At 36.6% G+C, this 19,403-nt stretch overlaps 1 protein-coding gene across 2 annotated transcripts in view; it reads right to left on the reverse strand.

Moving 5' to 3' along the window:
* ARHGAP26 (Rho GTPase activating protein 26) overlaps positions 1–19,403 on the reverse strand; it is a 1,495,203-nt gene that overhangs the window by 651,768 nt on the left and 824,032 nt on the right. For both annotated transcript variants that reach the window (XM_053717161.1, XM_053717160.1), the window contains exons 13-14: positions 12,325–12,390; positions 10,535–10,609 (exon numbers count right to left, since the gene is read on the reverse strand). In XM_053717161.1, the coding sequence (XP_053573136.1) occupies positions 10,535–10,609; positions 12,325–12,390 (141 nt within the window). The remainder of the gene's footprint in view (positions 1–10,534; positions 10,610–12,324; positions 12,391–19,403) is intronic.

Genomic DNA, 19,403 nt, shown 5'->3' on the forward strand with positions numbered 1-19,403 from the left:
CCAATACCCAAATTAGAGGACACAGAATGAAGGGAGGTAGAACAAGTCAGGTGGACCTAAACAGAAGGCACCACCGTTTGAAGAACCTTTTTCCCAAAAAGAAGCCTCAGCTGAAGTAAAAGTATCAAATTTGTAGAATTTTGAAAAACTTTGCAAAGAGGACCATGTTGCCGCCTTGCAAATTTACTCCACCGAAGCTACATTTTTTAAAGCCCAGGAAGAGGAGACAGCCCTAGTAGAATGAGCCGTAATTTTCTCAGGAGGTTTCTGACCAGCTGTCTCATGAGCTAACCGAATAACACTTCTTAACCAGAGAGAAAGGGTAGTAGAAGTGGCCTTCTGACCCTTACGCTTACCAGAAAAAACAACAAACAGGGCAGAATACTGCCAAAAATCTTTATTTGCTTGAAGATAAAATTTTAAAGCACACACAACATCCCAATTATGCAGAAGAGGTTACTTATGGGAAGAAGGTTTAGGACAAAAAGAAGGAACAACAATTTCCTGATTAATATTTCGATCTGAAACAACCTTAGGGAGAAAACCCAACTAAGTCCGAAGGACTGCCTTATCTGCATGAAAAATAAGGTAAAAAAGGGGAATCACACTGCAGAGCCGAGAGTAAGAAGGAACTAAACCTTCCAAGATAACTTAATATCAACAGAATGCATTGGCTCAAACGGAGCCTGTTGCAAAACTTTAAGAGCAAGGTTTAAGCTCCAAGGAGGAGCAACAGGTTTAAACACAGGCCTGATTCTGACCAGGGCTTGAAAAAAAGATTGAACACCCTTTACATCTGCCAGGCGTTTGTGCAAAAGGACAGTGCAGAAATCTGACCCTTCAGAGAACTGACTGACCCTTCTACAGACTCTCCTGAGAAACCCTTTGATTCACACCAATATAGGTATTTGCGCCATACCTTATGGTAAATCTTACGAGTAACAGGTTTGCAAGCCTGAAGCATGGTATCAATTACCAACTCAGAAAAACCACGCTTGGCCAAAACTAAGCGTTCAATCTCCAAGCAGTCAGCTTAAGAGAAACTAGATTTGGATAGAGTTAGAAGGTCCTTCCTCAGAGGCAACCTCCAGGGTGGAAGAGATGACATCTTCACCAGATCCGCGAACTAGATCCTGCGAGGCCATGCAGGAGCTATTAGAATTATAGATGCTCTCTTCTGTTTGATACAAGCAACGACTCGTGGAAGGTGAGCAAAAGGAGGAAAAAGGTATTCTAGACCGAAATTCCAAGAAACCACCAGAGCATCTATCAGGGCGGCCTGAGGATCTCTTGACCTTGAACCGTACCTTGGAAGCTTGGCGTTCTGGCGAGATGCCATCAGATTCAACTCTGGAACCCCCCACCTGAGGGTTATCCTGGTGAACACCTCTGAATGGAGAGCCCACTCCCCGGGATGAATGGTTTGTCTGCTCAGAAAATCTGCCTCCCAGTTGTCCACTCCTGGAATGTGGATGGCAGATAGAAGACAATTGTGAGCTTCCGCCCACTGTATAATGCGAGTCAGCTCCATCATGGCAACGGAACTCCGAGTTCCCCCCTGGTGGTTGATGTAAGCCACTGAGGTGATGTTGTCCGACTGGAATCTGATAAACCAGACTAAAGCTAACTGAGGCCAAGCCATCAAGGCATTGAAGATTGCTCTCAACTCTAAGATGTTTATGGAAAGAGAGGAACCCTCCCGAGTCCACAGGACCTGAGCTTTTAAAGAGACCTGGCTGGCGTCCATGGTCACAATCACCTAGGAGGATCTCCGGAAGCATGTGCCCCAAGACAGATGATTCTGCGAAATCCACCATGTTAGGGGATCCAGATCTATCCTCTGAGATAGATCTGAATGGTCTCTGTTCCATTGACTGAGCATGCATAGTTGCAGAGATCTCAGATGGAACCGAGCAAAAGGAATGATGTCCATGGAAGCGACCGGCAGACCAATTACCTCCATGCACTGAGCCACTGATGGACAAACAGCAGACTGGAGAAAGAGACATGAAGAGAGAAGTTTGGATTTTCTGACATCCGTCAGAAAAATCTTCATGGATAGGGAATCTATAATGGTCCCTAAGAAACACAACTTTGTAGATGGAACAAAGGAACTCTTCTCCAGATTCACTTTCCATCCATGGGAACATAGAAAAGACAACAACATCTCTGTATGAGAGTTTGCTAGTTGAAAAGATGACGCCTGAACCTAAATGTCATCCAGGTAAGGCACCAACCTGAGATCTGACTACTGTCAAAAGAGCCCCCAGAACCTTTGTGAATATTCTGGGAGCTATGGCAAGGCCAAACGGAAGGGCAATAAATTGAAAGTGCTTGTCTAGATAAGCGAATCTCAGGATCTGATGATGATCCCTGTGAATGGGAACATAAAGATACGCGTCCTTCAGGTCTATGGTCATCATGAACTGAACCTCTTGGACCAAAGAAAGAATGGAATGAATGGTTTCAATCTTGAAGGGCGGAACCCTGAGGAATTCATTGAGACATTTTAGGTTTAGAATGGGTAGAAATGTTACCTCTTTTTTGGGAACCACAAATAGATTTGACTAGACTCCTTGACCATGTTTCCTTACAGGAACTGGAACAATCAATCCCAGGGAGGAGAGGTCCTGAACACAGCTTAAGAAGTCCTCTCTTTTTACCTGGCCTGCAGATAACCTTCAGAGGATGAATCTGCCCCTGGGAGGACAAGTCTTGAATCCTATTTTGTAACCCTAAGAAACTATGTCCACAGCCCAAGGATCTGGGACATCAAGTATCCAAGCTTGACGAAAAAAGGAAAGTCTGCCCACCACTTGATCCAATACCGGACCGGGGGCAGACCCTTCATGCCGATTTAGCCTCAGATGAATGATTATTTGATTGATTCCCCTTATTCCAAGGCTGGTTGGATCTCCAAGAGGACTTGGATTGCTCCGTCTTGGAGGAGGAAGAGGGGGACTTTTGTCCTTTAAAGTTATGAAAGGAACGGAAATTTGAATTTTGGCGACTCTTAGGTCTATTCTTGTTGTCCTGAGCTAGAAAAGACCCCTTTCCACCTGTAATCTCAGAAATGATCTCCGCCAGACCAGGGCCAAAAAGGGTTGTACCCTTATAGGGTAAAGATAGGAGCTTGGACTTGGAAGTAACATCAGCTGACCAAGATTTTAGCCATAGAGCCCTGCAAGCTCCCAGTCTAATGACTTGCATGTTGGCATCAGAGATAAAGGAATTGGCAAGCTTAAGAGCCTTGATCCTATCTTGGATCTCCTTTAAAGAAGTCTCTTCTAAAATCAGTACAGACAAGGCATCACACCAATAAGATGCTGAGCTTGCAACCACAGCAATACTAGCAGCAGGTTGACATTGTAATCCTTGATGAATATACATCTTTTTTAAATAAGCTTCAAGCTTCTTATCCATGGGATCCTTAAAAAAACAGCTATCCTCTATAGGAATTGTAATTCTTTTGGCCAGAGTAGAAATAGCTTCACCTTAGGCACCGTGCACCACAAATCCCGAATGGTGTCAGCAACAGGAAACATTTTCTTAAAAATGGGAGAAGGGGAAAAGGGAATCCTTGGTTTATCCCATGCCTGAGTGATAATTTCCCACATACAGTCAGGAACAGGAAATACCTCCACGGAAGAAGAAAAATAGTATTTACTAAGATTACTAGATTTTTTTAGGGTTGACAGTGACAGAAGGGTCAGAGTCATCCAAAGTAGCCAGTACCTACTTTAGAAGTAAACAAAGGTGTTCAAGCTTAAATCTGAAATTAACTTCTTCAGAATCAGTCAAAGGATTTACAATGTCAGAATCTACAATCTCACCCTCAGAAGCTACTGAGGTATCCTCCTCCTCATAATTATGGGAGAGGTCAACCATTGCAGAAGGAGATGGGACAGACACCTTACTAGCAAGAAATATGATTTGATTTGCTCTTGCTCTTACCCGCACTCGCAATAGGGAATGCAGATAAAGCTGCAGATACCGCAGAAGATATCTGAGCGGCAAAATCTCCTGGCAAATAAACGCCTCCAGGAGGCTGAGAGGAACTGCAGGGCACTGTATGCGATAACATAATAAGGCTTGGGAAAAAATGTTTAAACACTTTATCCCAACATCAGAGAATGTCTTATCTTACTGCAATAAAGATATCCCTCAGCCATATCGTCAGAGGTACCATCCCATAAAAAATAAGGGAAGGCATTAACCCCTTAGTCTCTCTCACATACATATAGTGCCTGCACACTGCCCCAAATGAATCATTAATAAGGATTTAAAAAGTCCAATGAAATCTAGTGCAAAAATAAAGGTTTTACAGTGCAAGTCTCCAGAACCTAGAAGACAAAGGCACTTACCTGCAGATCCAGCTGTCAAGGCAGAAAGACAGCTCACAAGGTGTGAAATGATGTGAAATGATACTTACTCCTATCAGAGACCTGAAAAAAAAAGAGAGAACAGAGTAACTAACTCTGGCTTTCTATAACAGGGGTAGCAATAATGTTAGAAGTAAAGCAAATACAACCTCGCTGCCTTCTAACTGCTAAAAGCCACTACACTACTTACTAAAGAGATTGACATGGAGACAGCTAGACCTCAATCCTTGCTTGCAGGGAAAAGTACCCATTAAAGGATTTAACATTTCTCAGACACTCAACTTCGCCGTCCTCCTGTTCAAAGAGGCAAAGAATGACTGGGGCTGTGGGTAAGGGAAGTGACACTTAACAGCTCTGCTGGGGTGCCCTTTGCCTCTTCCTGCTGGCCAGGAGGTGAATATCTCAATAGTAATTGGAATGAAGTTGTGGACTCTCCATGCCATAGGAAAGAAAACTCTTTTCGGTGTGTGCGGCTGTCTTGAATTGATTTTGCCCAGTGACAGAAAGCAGGAGGAGTACTTTTGTAATGTGTTTGCTTGACTTCACCTTAATGTTTTAACTTTTGTTTTTGCTAAAACTTTTGCATACAGCTGTATATAATGTAGTTCATAAAAAATTAGCTCTAGAAAAAGTTAATATAAACTGTATACAGCTGGTACTTAAAACCACACAAAATACTTTAAGAATGTAATGTAAAATGCTTACATCTGTGTAGTTAAAAACAATGCAAATGTTGCGACTACATTAACAATTTAAATGCCTTTAAACAATTTATTTTGTATGTAGATATTTTACCTTTACATACACTAAACAAACTTTTTACATCCCTTTAATCAACTGTAAAATACCATGAAAATAAGGTTAAAGGGACATAAAACCCAAAAATGTTTGTTTCATAATTCAGACACAGCTTACAGTTTTAACAAACTTTCCACTTTACTTCTATTATATTATCAAATTTGTTTCATTCTCTAGGTATCCTTTGTAGAAGGAGCAGCAATGCACTGTTGGGAGCTAGCTGACTACAATGGGTGAACGACTGACAAGAGACATATATGTGCATCATCAAATCAGCAGCTACCTCCCAGTAGTGCATTGCTGGTCCTGAGCATACCTAGGTATTCCATTAAACTAAGGCTGTCAAAAAAATGAAAGCAAATTAGATAACAGAAGTAAAGCTGTTTGAAAATACATGCTCTATCTGCATCATGAAATTCTATTATTGACTTTACCGTCCCTTTAACTTCAAGGTGGTTGTCTATTTTTAAGCACAAAGCAATTTTCAGCCAGACAACTGGATGAAAAGCCCCTTCTGACTCTTCAAATCTGTCTTATTTCACATCATATGATAATACATGATAAAAAAAGCATCACAATAGCAATTTTAGATATTCTTTTGAAAGAAGCAGAGAGAATACTATAGACCAGTGTTAATTGACCTTTCTTCGTGCTAAACATCAAAGTCAATTAACTGCAAATAATAGACATTATTCTAAATTACTATAATCGCTGGCATCGACTTGAACTTGATGTAGGTCATTTTACTACCAATCTTAAACTTTTACTTCCAATAACATAAAACTAATGATTGGAGATTATACTTGCATAACTATGTAAACATAACATGTTTGGTTGTAGTACAACATGTATGGCAGAAAGAAAGAAAGTTTGCAGCAATGTCTAATGACCTGTGTGTTTTTTCTTGAGAAGCAAGATAACAGTGAGGGAGGAGAGGAGTTTAGAAAGACTGCTTATGTATATAAATACAATTTAAAAAGCAATTATCTGTGATTTCCTTATGACATGGCAAATTACAAATACCGCCCAAATAAAAAAATGCTCTCTTTAGTTCATATCATATGGACAAAGCATGTGAGTAAATTAAATATGGTTCACAAAATGATACTGAAAAATAAATAAATAACACAAAGTTCTTCGGAGAAAGTATCAAATATAACAAACATAGGTAAAACCTAGATAACAGTGGATGAGGGGACAACTTAAAGCAACAATCCAACAATATACTGAGATTGCTAATAAAATGCCGGCCCAATATAAAGAGCAAATAGACGAGATGAGTGTTGCTAAATTCCAGGGCCCAATAACAGACCAGAGTTTCAGGATTTCTGAACTAGAGAACAGGGGAAACAATCAGCTGAGCAGTAAATATAGTTATTAACTTGCTATCACCCAAGGTAATGACGAAAATCTGGCCTGAGGACTGGAATTGAGAAACATTGGTCTAGATTGTACAAGTTTGAGGTGGTAGATGTGGTTATCATGAAGTAGTAGATGCAGTTCCTTTAAAAAATAAAAAAAAAATCACCTGGTGCCAAATTCTATTTCTATTTTCTAGCACCAGAGAGAAATGAGTGACTGATTTAGATTCACTTTCTGACATCAAGTGTATCCATGTTTGTCAGGTTTTATAGCAATTGTTTCACATGTAAAGAAGTAACCTGACAAGCTTCTTATTCTTTAAAACACTCTCTTCAAGGCAATTTTTAATCAAAGTGCTTGTGGAGACTGTTCTGATTGTAAATGACTTCCCACATATACTTATATTGAAAATAAAACAAGCAAAACATATTCTTACAGCAGCTGTACTTCCTATCTTACTTTAACACATTAATGGTCCATGGGTATAAAGGATCTATAGGAAGTTTCTTGAGTGATCACAATGCTATATTGTTTTATTTGTAAAAGCCCTGCTGTCAGAAACAAGTTTTCAACTAAAAAACTCCCGAAAGGACTTTCCATGTTTTAAGTACCTGTTTCTAAAATAGAAACTTTGAGGTCTCTAGAAACTGACACATACAATAGTCAATTAACACCTCTTAAGGTTACAGGAAAGCTTTATTCATGTAACCCCTTTGTTCACAAGGAAAATACTCACTTACATATGTGACATTAACCTACTGTCATCAGAATACACCCTCAGCTACTTAAAGGGACACTGAACCCAAATTTTTTCTTTCGCGATTCACATACAGCATGCAATTTTAAGCAACTTTCTAATTTATTCATATTATCAAATTTTCTTCATTCTCTTGGTATCTTTATTTGAAATGCAAGAATGTAAGTTTAGATGCCGGCCCATTTTTGGTGAACAATCTGGGTTATTCTTGCTGATTGGTTGATAAATTCACCCACCAATAAACAAGTGCTGTCCAGGGTCCTAAACAAAAAGAATAGCTTAGATGCCTTCTTTTTCAAATAAAGATAGCACGAGAACAAATAAAATTGATAATAGGAGTAAATTAGAAAGTTGCTTAAAATTATATGCTTTATCTGAATCACAAAAGAAAAAAATTGGGTTCCGTGTCCCTTTAATGAAAGCCATAGGTATCTTGGCATGATGGCTATGCTTCAATAGTCACTTCAGGAAAACAACATCTACAAATGACAATTGTCACTAACAGTACTGGCATTATTCAAATTGTGTTTTAAAAGGAGATTGTTTAATTGTGATTTTCATAGGAAATTAGTGTAATCAGTTTCCATCCGCACCACTGCTAATGCATCTTTTAGGTTGTTAGGATGGGCAGATTCTGCACTATTTTTCTTTTGCTATATGGTTGCTTTGCAACTTTCACAAGTATTTTTTTTTAACAATATTTTGGCATGAACTGAAAACAAAATGGTGAGTATGAATTTCTATGCAAAAGACTTATAATATAATATTTACTGGATTTTATGATTTTTTTAAACTGTAAATTGTGAACCTGCTGCCTTAAATGAGATTGTGCCTTTGTGAACAGGTTTCTATAGTGAACACTTTTCCATGCACGCAAAGTCCAAACTCTTTCATGAGTATTATTATTATTAATAATAATAATAATGATGATGATGATGTTGATGAAGACTGTTCGAGAAATCAAAGTGGTTTGAGTGTGGATGCTGAGGCTGGCGAAATTAAAGGGATACTAAATCCAAAATGTTTCTTTCATGATTCGGATAGAGCATGCAATTTACAGCAGTTTTCTAATTTATTCCCATTATCAAATTTTCTTTGTTCTCTTGGTATCTTTATTTGAAAAAGCAGGAATGAAAGCTTAGGAGCCGGCCCATTTTAGGTTCAGCACCTGGGTCGCGCTTGTTTTTTGGTGGCTTAATGTAAAGATAACAAGAGAACAAAGAAAAATTGATAATAGGAGTAAATTAGAAAGTTGCTTAAAATTGCATGCTCTAGCCGAATCAAGAAAGATAAAAAGTTGGGTTTAGTATCCCTTTAAGGAAGATAATATATCCTGTAGTCTGTAAGGCTAAAAAAGTCAGAGTAATAGGGACACTCATATTTAATTTGTCAGTTCATTCATTTAGTTATTTATTTAAACAAAATGTATTTTCAAATGCAATCTAGTAAAAATATACTACATGTTAAAATTCATAATCCCTTCAATAAAACACTCTAGATACACTATGGGTGGGAATGCCCATTGTTTACCTATACCAGATATAAACCTATTGTGAATCATGTAATGTCTCAAGCTAATGACCTCCATAAAATCATGATTACTAATAGTAATTTAATGGTCTGACTATTAAAAATAATGTGAGAAAATGTCTTTCAGAAATAAATGGACTGTCAAAGAGACAATGACTCTGTTACAGAATCGTAGAAGTAACAGTAAGGATATTAAATGGAGTTTCTAATGTAGTCTATCAATTAGAGCATTTTATTCTTACCCCTAAGAGGCTCATTGGGGTTAAGCACATAGGTATACTCTCTCTCGGGAGCCCGAATATATTGATGCACCTGAGCGGAATACAGTTACTGAACCAATCATAAACAACAAATGTATTTGATGGCCAATCACTACTTGTGTCCTCACATTAACAAAGCAGTATCCCTTGAAAGCTCATATATCATCAGAGCTTAATGCTAATTACATAGCAAGTGCCTGGAGTATTAAAATCTGCAGTCCAAAGGTACTCTCCATAAACTGATGCACAAAAACACAGTAATTGTAGGAAAGAAAGCAGAGAAGCTGAGAAATTTAATGCAGACATGAGAAAGTGTGCAACAATGATATTGTAGACTCTGTCAATGATCGTGAGTAAACTGTCCAGATAAACAACAATCAAATAGACAAATGGCAGTCATACTTTATCTGCACTCCCATGTGTGAAATATAAGTCTGCTCACAGAATTCTATTCCAGCTGAAAACCCCACTTATCATTTGCAAGTGTCTACCCAGGTTCTTAGGCCTGTCACTCATGAATACTCCCTTCTGCCACTGCTGACAAGACAGGTATTGTGTCAGGACCTCGCTCTGCGCTAGCCACAGTTTATACATATGTTTAAGGATCCTTACTTAGACTGAGCATCTCTTTGCTTGATTAAATCTTTTATATAGTTTTATACATAACCCATGCATTCCAGAATCTGCTCATAGAATTCATCCTTACAACCCCTATATTAGAAGTTTAATCTTAAAAGCACCACCCTTTCTAGAAAATAAATGCTTCTGCAAATCACTCTTGAACCTACAACTTCAGATAATGACCCCTTGTTCTGTTGTTGTTTTCTGTGGAAAACACTTTGATCTTCAACATGACTAATGCCTTTAAGTTTATTATGCTGCAGACCTCTATCTTCTCTCACCTATGCTATACATTAAGGTCATGCATTATTCCTTGAGATTTTTATTTGAACGGTTTATAAGAATGTCCCTTTATAAAGCAAAGGAGATTAGATGGGTGTATCAGTAGTAGTCCTAATTCAAGTAGCAACAACCCTCTATCTCCCTTATTAATGGGTGGGTTATCAAGCTGCAAAAGGGCTGCTACTGTAGTAAAGACAATGAATTTATATCCTGTATTTGCCAAAAACATACTCTCTTCTGGGAGGTGTGACATAATCTGGAGTGCAGTCATAATGAAATACAATGCTTGTTTAGCTATCACATCCCATTAATAAAACAAAAGAACATCATTAATGAAGTTTGCATAGCTTGTCTCCAACATATTTAACTGGAGAATACATTGGAGCCCACAAAAATAGTGAACTAAAAAAAAGTACGCAGGCAGCAAAACAATTAGAACATTTTGGAAGGTAGAAGCAAACATTTCCTATACAGAAAATGATACAGGATAACTCCCAAAAACAGCTGTCGCTTAGAGAATTTATTGTACATAAACAACTTACCCATTAAAATACTCAGCAGTTTCTGAACTCTCGAGTTGACTCCAACAATTCTGTACAGTCCTTGCTCATTGATTCCTGAAGGAAACAAGGATTTTTACTTAATTAGGGGGATGTTAAAAGACTAACTTACTTCTCACACAAACTTGTTTAATAGTTACAGTAATTACATTCTTACTTTATGGAGAAGGAAATGCTTACCGTTGGAAGCCAGACAAATATATTATTGGATGTCTTTTTATTTAATTTTGCATTTTTGTAACAAAATGTCAGTCTTCATATTACTACCCAACATATTTTAACATATTAATTAAAAGGACTTGAAACTCATTTTTTTATTATTATTATTTAGATATAATTAAAAAAAAAAAGTTTCAAATTTATTTCTATACCTCAATAGGTACAGATACGTCTGGAGCACTACACGGCAGCAAACTGCTGCCGTGTAGTGCTCTTGCTAACACTGTTAAAACTATTTTTGCAAAAAAACTGCAATATAGTGCTCCAGACATATGCCCGCTCCAGAGCGGGGAGGTTTATGTCCCTTTAAATGCTTTATAAACTGTACTCATTCAACATGTTTACTATTTCCTCATCATTGTTATTCATGCCATCCAGCGACAATTAGTAAAGAAATTAAGGCAATTGACTTTTTATATGAAAGCCATAGCATAGTCAATGCAATTGTAACATCCCCCATGTGAGATTGTATGCAGCAGTTATCTGCTGATATTTACAAGCATTAATGTAGAAACCTTTGCAGAACTGAATTATATTGAAGTGTTGTATGTTAATCACTTGCACAATGGCAACTGTCTATCTCTGAGTCTGTAAGTGGTTTTATAAAAGGTCAAGTTGTTTTTAAGAAACTTAATTGGTTTCTTATATCCTAATTGAGGGCTGCCAACAACAGCGTAATATTAAATGTCTGTACTGCTAGTATTTATTTAATGCACATCATGACTGTGTTGAGATCAAGACCAATACATAAAGATAAGAATGAAATTCCATAACTTCAAAAATGCACACAGTATAAAGGCATTTAAAAGCAATCCCTTTATATCCATAAAACTCCTTAGAAGATATATTCATCACCCTTTTATATACGGACCATAAAGTTGTGAGATTTGTGGGGGCAATATTAAATTGACAGTCTACACCAACATTTTTATTGTTTAAAAAGATAGACAATAATTGTATTACCCATTCCTCAGTTTTGGATAACAAACACAGTAATATTAATATACTTTTTACCATTGTGATTACCTTGTATCTAGATTCTGCAGAATGCCCCCTTATCTCAGTTTTTTTGACAGAGTTGCATTTTAGCCAATCAGTTGTGACTCATAAATAACTCCACGGAGGTGAGCACAATGTTATCTACATGGCACACATGAACTAGCAGTGCCTAACTGTGAAAACAGTAAAAATGCACTGAGATATAAAGTGGTCTTTAAGGACTTAGAAATTAGCATATGAGCCTACCTAGGTTTAGCTTTCAACAAAGAAAGCCAAGTGAACAAAGCAAATTTGATGATAAAAGTAAATTGAAATGTTTTTTTTAAAATGGCATGCCATATCTGAATCATGAAAGTTTAGTTTTGACTGTCCCTTTAAGTGACCTTGTAGTTCATCACCATCTGTGAGTGATTAATATTTCTTTCCTGGTGCCATACCACAACTACAAGTGACATCATTATCATCATAATAAAGACAGCTGTATAACCTGGATTAATTTTGCCAGACTGACCCAACTACAATGTGAAATGTTCTGTACTGTCGTTTGTACTCACCTCTTGTTTCCACTGCTTGAATACACTTCCGGATGATGTTGAAACCCATGTTGTCCAGCTGGGCAGCTTAAGCCAAGGGAAAAACACAAATGATTACTTAATTACAGGGAAGAGATAAGAGATGGGCTGAAGTGACAGATTTATAGTGATAACAATCATACTGCAGGTGATTTAAATGCAGTATCATGTATGTATTGGGTGGCTGCAGTATTATGTATTGGGTGGCTGCAGTATTATGTATTGGGTGGCTGCAGTATTATGTAAAACAGAAGACTCTCACAGTATATTACACCTAAAAAACAAAATTTATGCTTACCAGATAAATTCCTTTCTTTCCTGGCAGGGAGAGTCTACAACTTCATTCCTTACTGTTGGGAATATCAACACCTGGCCACCAGAAGGAGGCAGACACACCCCAGCCAAAGGCTATAAATATCCCTCCCACATCCCCTATCCCCCCCAGTCATTTGACCGAGGCAACAAGGAAAAGCAAGAGAAACATTAAGGTATAGAAGTGCAAGAAGAAAAAATAACGGAAGCTGAATAAAAAATATTACGCGCAAGGTCGTGGACTCTCCCTGCCAGGAAAGAAAAATTCATTGGGTAAGCATAAATTTTGTTTTCTTTCCAAAGGCAGGGAGAGTTCACAACTTCATTCATTACTGTTGAGAACCAATACCCAAGCTCCAGAGGACACTGAATGAATAAAACGGGAGGGCAAAAAAGAAAGGCGGACCCTAATCTGAGGGCACCACAGCCTGTAACATTTTTCTCCCAAAAGCTGCCTCCGCAGAAGCAAAAACATAAAATTTATAGAACTTTGAAAAAGTATGTAAGGAGGACCAGTAAGACGCCTTACAAATCTGTACAAGAACAATTCCAGCAAGAAAGCTGGACAGGATACTAACCAGAAAAGCACTCTGCCCTCATACGTATGGGCTTAGTGTATATAGGTTTTAAAATATATCAACTTTATTAGTTTTATTTAAAAAGGGTTACACACAATAAAAACAGTTGCAGCAATTAAAAGTGGTTTTCAAACTAATGTAATGAAAATAGTGGATAGTTACAAATTCTTATCCTGAATTAATATCATGGATAGTAACTCCAACCTAAAGAGAATTTGTGGTAAACCTTAATGGTAAAGGTATGTTTATAATCTGCTGTGGGCTAACATCCCTGCAAAATTGAGGCCAACCTGTTAGGGGCCACTATTCAGTCAAAGTGTGTACTCAGAAATTGTATACCTCACTGAGTGTTATGTGGATACTAAAATAAATTGTACCCATATGTACTCTATGATAGAGAACTGCAACAGTAGTAGTATGGCTAGGTATTGATACTTTGTAAGTTAGGTGTAGTTTGCACTTATATATACAGATAGGGTTGCCTTTTAAGGGACGGGTGGCAACCCTATATACAGATTACTTGTTAGTGTGCTTGTGGGTCACAATTAAAATATTAGTTGCTCCACAGATTAGAGGTATATCTCCGCCGTCATTTGTACAGCCCAATACCTGAAATGGAGCGTGTGTATATAAATGAAACCACAGGAGTTACTGTGTATTCAAACGTTCATTCAGATAGTGGGCTGTACATATGACGGCTATCAATTCAGGATAAGAATTTGTAACTATCCACCATTTTCACTTTTACTTGCTGCAACTGTTTTTATTGTGTGTAACCCTTTTTAAATAAAACTAATAAAGTTGATATATTTTAAAACCTATATACACTAAGCCCATACATATGAAGGCAGAGTGCTTTTCTGGTTAGTATCCTGTCCAGCTCTCTTGCAGGAATTATTCTTGTATATGTTTCTCTCTCATACTCAGCACCTATACACAATTACATAGTATAACTACATATTAGATTATATTCTATACATTTAAATAAAGTGTTCCCTCAAAGTAATAAGAGTGGTGCCATTTCTCATCTCTCAAATTTTGCCTTACAAATCTGATCCACAGAAGCTTCATTCTTTAAAGTCCAAGAAGAAGAAACTGCTCTAGTGGAATGAGCCGTTATCCCCTCAGGAGGCTGTTGTCCAGCTTTCTCATAAGCTAAACGGATGATACTTCTCAGCCAGAAAGATAATGAAGTCGCAGTGGCCTTCTGACCCTTGCGCTTACCAGTGTATAACACAAACAAGGGGGAGGATTGCCTGAAATTCTTGGTAGCCTGAAGATAGAATTTTAAGGCACGTATAACGTCCAGATTGTGGAGTAACCATTCCTTCAAGGAAGGAGGATTAGGACAAAGGGAAGGAACAGCAATTTCCTGATTGATGTTGTGATTCGAGACATCCTTAGGTAGGAAACCTAACATACGGCTAGATTACGAGTTTTGTGGTATGAGTGAAAAAGCAGCGTTAAGGCTCTTTTTCACTACCACTGGTATTACGAGTCTTGCAGATTTTGGGGCACCGCACACTTTTTTGGCCATAACTACCGCAGCTTTCAAAAAGTCCTTTTTCAATGGGACTTCCTTTTCGCCGGTATTACGAGTGAGCGGTACATCCAAAAACTTCAAGATCCATACCGTAAACTGAAAGTCAGTAGTTATGAGTTTTACGCTACAAAGCTGTAACATAAAACTCATAACTAAAGTGCTAAAAAGTACACTAACACCCATATTATATCATATTAATTAATTAAACATAATTCAGTATTTAATCTAATTGGCTGCTAGGGACATCTGCCTCAACTGAACTGAAGGGAGAAACCAGAGAAGTCTCCACAAGTGTGACAGAAAAAGAATGGTTTATTACGGAACAGAATTTTTTTTTCTTAAACACTACATAAAACTGAACTATATTTATAATACCTTCTTTCAGATGGAACTGAAGAAACTTGTGTACTTTTCATTCACCTTTAAAATATTTATTTATATACATATATATATACATATATATATATATATATATATATATATATATATATATATATATATATATATTATTTTTAAAAGGGGCAGAGTATTGCCCTATAAATATAAAAACACACCCTCCATGTTGGAAGGGTATGTCTATGTTTACGGCCAGACGGGCCGAAACATGATAGGCTATGTTCTTGTGTTTTAATCTGGAAACCCTGCTACTTAGGATTTTAATGAATATATTTTCTTTGAATAAAAACTTGGATTTTTAAGTTTACCTTCTGGATGCCTGGAATTCTTCATTCTTCTTTGAGAATATATATATATATATATATATATATATATATATATATATATATATATAAAATTTAATTTTAATGCTCATCATTTGGCCCAGTATTCTGAAAAGACTGATAAAGATCCTAATAGTTACACAGAATACATATGACCAACCATATTCATCCCAGTGGAATATAAATATGATATTACTTTTCTCTGAATAACCTCTATTATTCAGAAAGCCTGCAAAGTGTAAGTCGCATCCTGAAATTTATTAGAGCGAGATAAAATATTTATTTTGCGCAAAATTATGATATCCTACAGGCATTCTGCTCAGATACTGAAAGTAAGATTTGAAACAGTAGAACTAATAAAATATAAGACTCAATTAAGCAGTATGAAGGATTTTTTTTTTTTCAAATTTAATTTAAATGCGTTAATACACAGAATGAATACCAACTCCTTTCCTAAAGGAATTTTTAGATCTCCATTAGCTATATGCACTTTGATGAGTATTTTCACATTGAGTGTATAAAACATTAACCTTTATCTGAAAATAATTGAATATAAATGAATATGTTTATTAAACTCTAATGACATATTTTAGCAAAAAGTACCAGCATATTTTGTAATCTGATCATACTTGCATAGCGATTATTTTGTGACGGCACATTATATAAGGCTCAATCACAATGGCTACAATAATTTGTGAGGACGTTTCTGACCCTTACTGCTTTAACACTATATTACTGTCACTGTGACATTCTAAAACAAAAATTATATTTTTTTTGTTTAAGCAAGTAATTCTTGCATTGCTGTACCTAGGTGACTGTGTTTAACTACAACTGGGTCAGCCAATCTGGAGTGACTGTAGCATGATTCTGCCAATCACCAGCTGTGTCTACCCAGCTGTAAAGCTTGCTGCTCCAGAGCGGAACTATTATTATTATTATTCTTTATTTATAAAGCACCCACAGATTTTGCAGCGCTGTCCATCGGCATAAAGATAAAAGTACAGTAAAATACAATATAAAAGACACCAGGCAAAGTCTAACAAACAGAAACAGGGGAAATTGAGGGCCCTGTTCCTGTGGGAACTTACAATCTAGATGGGTAGGAGGGTTAGAAACCGGAGGTGGGGACTGCAGAGGTGGGAGTGATGTTAGTGTGGAGTTAGATGAGGGCAGCAATTAGGCAAGTGGAATTAAATTGTTACTGATTTGGAGATAGGCTTCCCTGAACAAAAAGGTCTTTAGGGAGCATTTAAAGGAGGAAAGGTTAGGGGAAAATCTAACAGCTCGAGGAAGTGCGTTCCAGAGGGTTGGTGCCGCACGAGAGAAGTCCTGTAGTCTGGCATGGGAGGAGGTGATGGTAGAAGACGCAAGGAGCAGGTCAATGTTGGATCTTAGGGGGCGGGCTGGAGTATATTTGTTGATGAGTGAGGACAGGTGGGGGGGCTGCGTTGGTAAGGGCTTTGTACGTCAGGGTGAGAATTTTGAATTTAATTCTGCTGTGAATGGGGAGCCAGTGAAGGGTATCGCAGAGAGGTGCAGCAGATACAGAGCGTTGGGAGAGGTGGATTAGCCTGGCAGAGGCATTTAGGATGGATTTAAGAAGGAGAGGCAGGAGAGAGGGAGGCCAGTTAGTAGATTATTACAGTAATAATAAATAACTGGTGATCACAAAGTTAACAATAAAAAAATGTGATATAAATAAAAAAGGATATTGTGTATCAACGACGTGGAAATTTCCAAAAATTAGGGTATCTCAAAAATAAAAAAACAAACAAATTATGGATCAGTATTGTGACAATTAAAAAAAGTTAATACAATGTGTCAAATTTCTACTCACATAAACTTGAGCTATCTTAAGCTCAAGTATCGTGCGATCCTGATTCACAAAGCTGTCAGACTCAGCTCACTCAGTGATGGTGGAATCAAAATCTGTAATCGTGTCATCCACAAATAAAGAACAAGAATATAGTGTGATACTGTGTATAACAGATGTAAATTTGATTAGTTCGATATATACTCACACTTTTCAGGAGCTAAATATCAGCTCCTGATATATAAGCAGGCCTGATATTGGCTATCAGGGAGGCCACACAAAAGCAAAGGTCCGGAACCGCTATATAATTAATTCAATTTATAAAAAATATAAAAACATACTATATGTATAAAATGCATATCAGGACTTGAAGTGTAACAACTGAAGTTGTAGCCAAAGTCTCCAGAAAGGATGGTGATGGATTGTTTTGAAACAATGTATCCATTCAGTTACCACTTTGATATGGAGAAAAGCCCTTCACCGTGACGTCACTGTATCCACGTGCTACCCGACGTACGTTTGCCACTCCCCCGTGACTTTTTCAAGGGTGATGATCTAGCGGTCCGATTAGTCTTTTTTTAAGCAAGCAACATCCAATGGCAAGCAATGTTAAATTGTAATGGACATTTAAGGTTGTATTCCATTGTCCAAAACGTCCATTTGAAACATATGAATTATCTGAGTCATCGTAACAAGGAAAATGTAACCAGTTTTACATAGGAAACTTGCAAATACTCTAACACACAATAAATATTATAAAAGATATTTAAGGCTGTATTACATTAATGGAACTTACAGATTAAACAAACAAAAAATCATGTAGTCCATTGAACTTCATCTTACATAAGATATAGAATACATTAATATTGGAGATAATGGAATATGTATAGATACAAAGCAATAAGACAACATATATTAATACTTATTCAATATAAAAAATGTCAAAATTCAAACCCCACATTTAAACCAAATGGTATCAGTATTAAAGGGAGAGTAAACCCCAAAATTTTCTTTTAAGATTCAGATAGAACTTACAATTTTAAACAAATTTCCAATTTAATTATATTTCAAATTTTCTTCATTCTGTTGTTATCCATTGCTGATGGGACAGCATTGCACTACTGTCAGGAAGCTGAAAATATCTATTTATCTATTTAGCCAATCACAAGAGACAAATGTGTGAAGCCACAAATTAGCAGCAGCTTCCAGTAGTGTATGATATGTGTGTATTCATTTTTTAACAAGGGATACTAAGAGAATGAAGCACATTTGAAAATAGAAGTGAATTTAAAAGTGTCTTAAAATGACATGTTCTATCTGAATAATGCAAGTTAAATTTTGACTTTTATATCCCTTTAAGCTCAAAGATCCACTTAATTTCCGACTTTGATAGTTCCTTATCTTTATCTATACCCCTCCAATGATTATCTATTTTCCTAATACCAATTAAATTTACGGACATTAGCAGAGATCACTTCACAAAGATAGAGATAATATTGGGTCAATGTATCTAAAATAGGATAACATGAAAATAAACGTATCAGTGACCTATCACAGATATTAGAAGGGATCACCTCATTATAAAAGAGAGTATTGTTCATATGCATAAAATAAGATAATATAAATAAAAACCTAACAGAGTCCTAAAATCAATAAGAAATATATATATATATATATATATATATATATATATATATATATATATATATATAAAAATAGAGAAAAACACCTCAATATGAGAAAGATTGTGCCTATATACATGTAAGAAGGCAACAGAAAAATAAACATATTAGTGTCCTGAGATTACCAAGAAAATATATATACATATATATATATATATATATATATAACATAGGGGATACCGGGAGTCACAGTGACGTGGACATTAGAGGAAATCTCCTCAACATGAGAAGAATATATCATTGTGCCTATATGCAATACATAATATAGCGTCCTAAGAAAATGCCGACATTAACAGAAAATCTCCTCAACCTGAGAGAGAGAATAAAATAATACATACATTTTATATATATATATATATATATATATATATATATATATATATATATATATATATATATATATATATATATAAT

Source organism: Bombina bombina, chromosome 6 (assembly GCF_027579735.1).
Source record: "Bombina bombina isolate aBomBom1 chromosome 6, aBomBom1.pri, whole genome shotgun sequence".
Classification (NCBI taxonomy): Eukaryota; Metazoa; Chordata; class Amphibia; order Anura; family Bombinatoridae; genus Bombina; species Bombina bombina.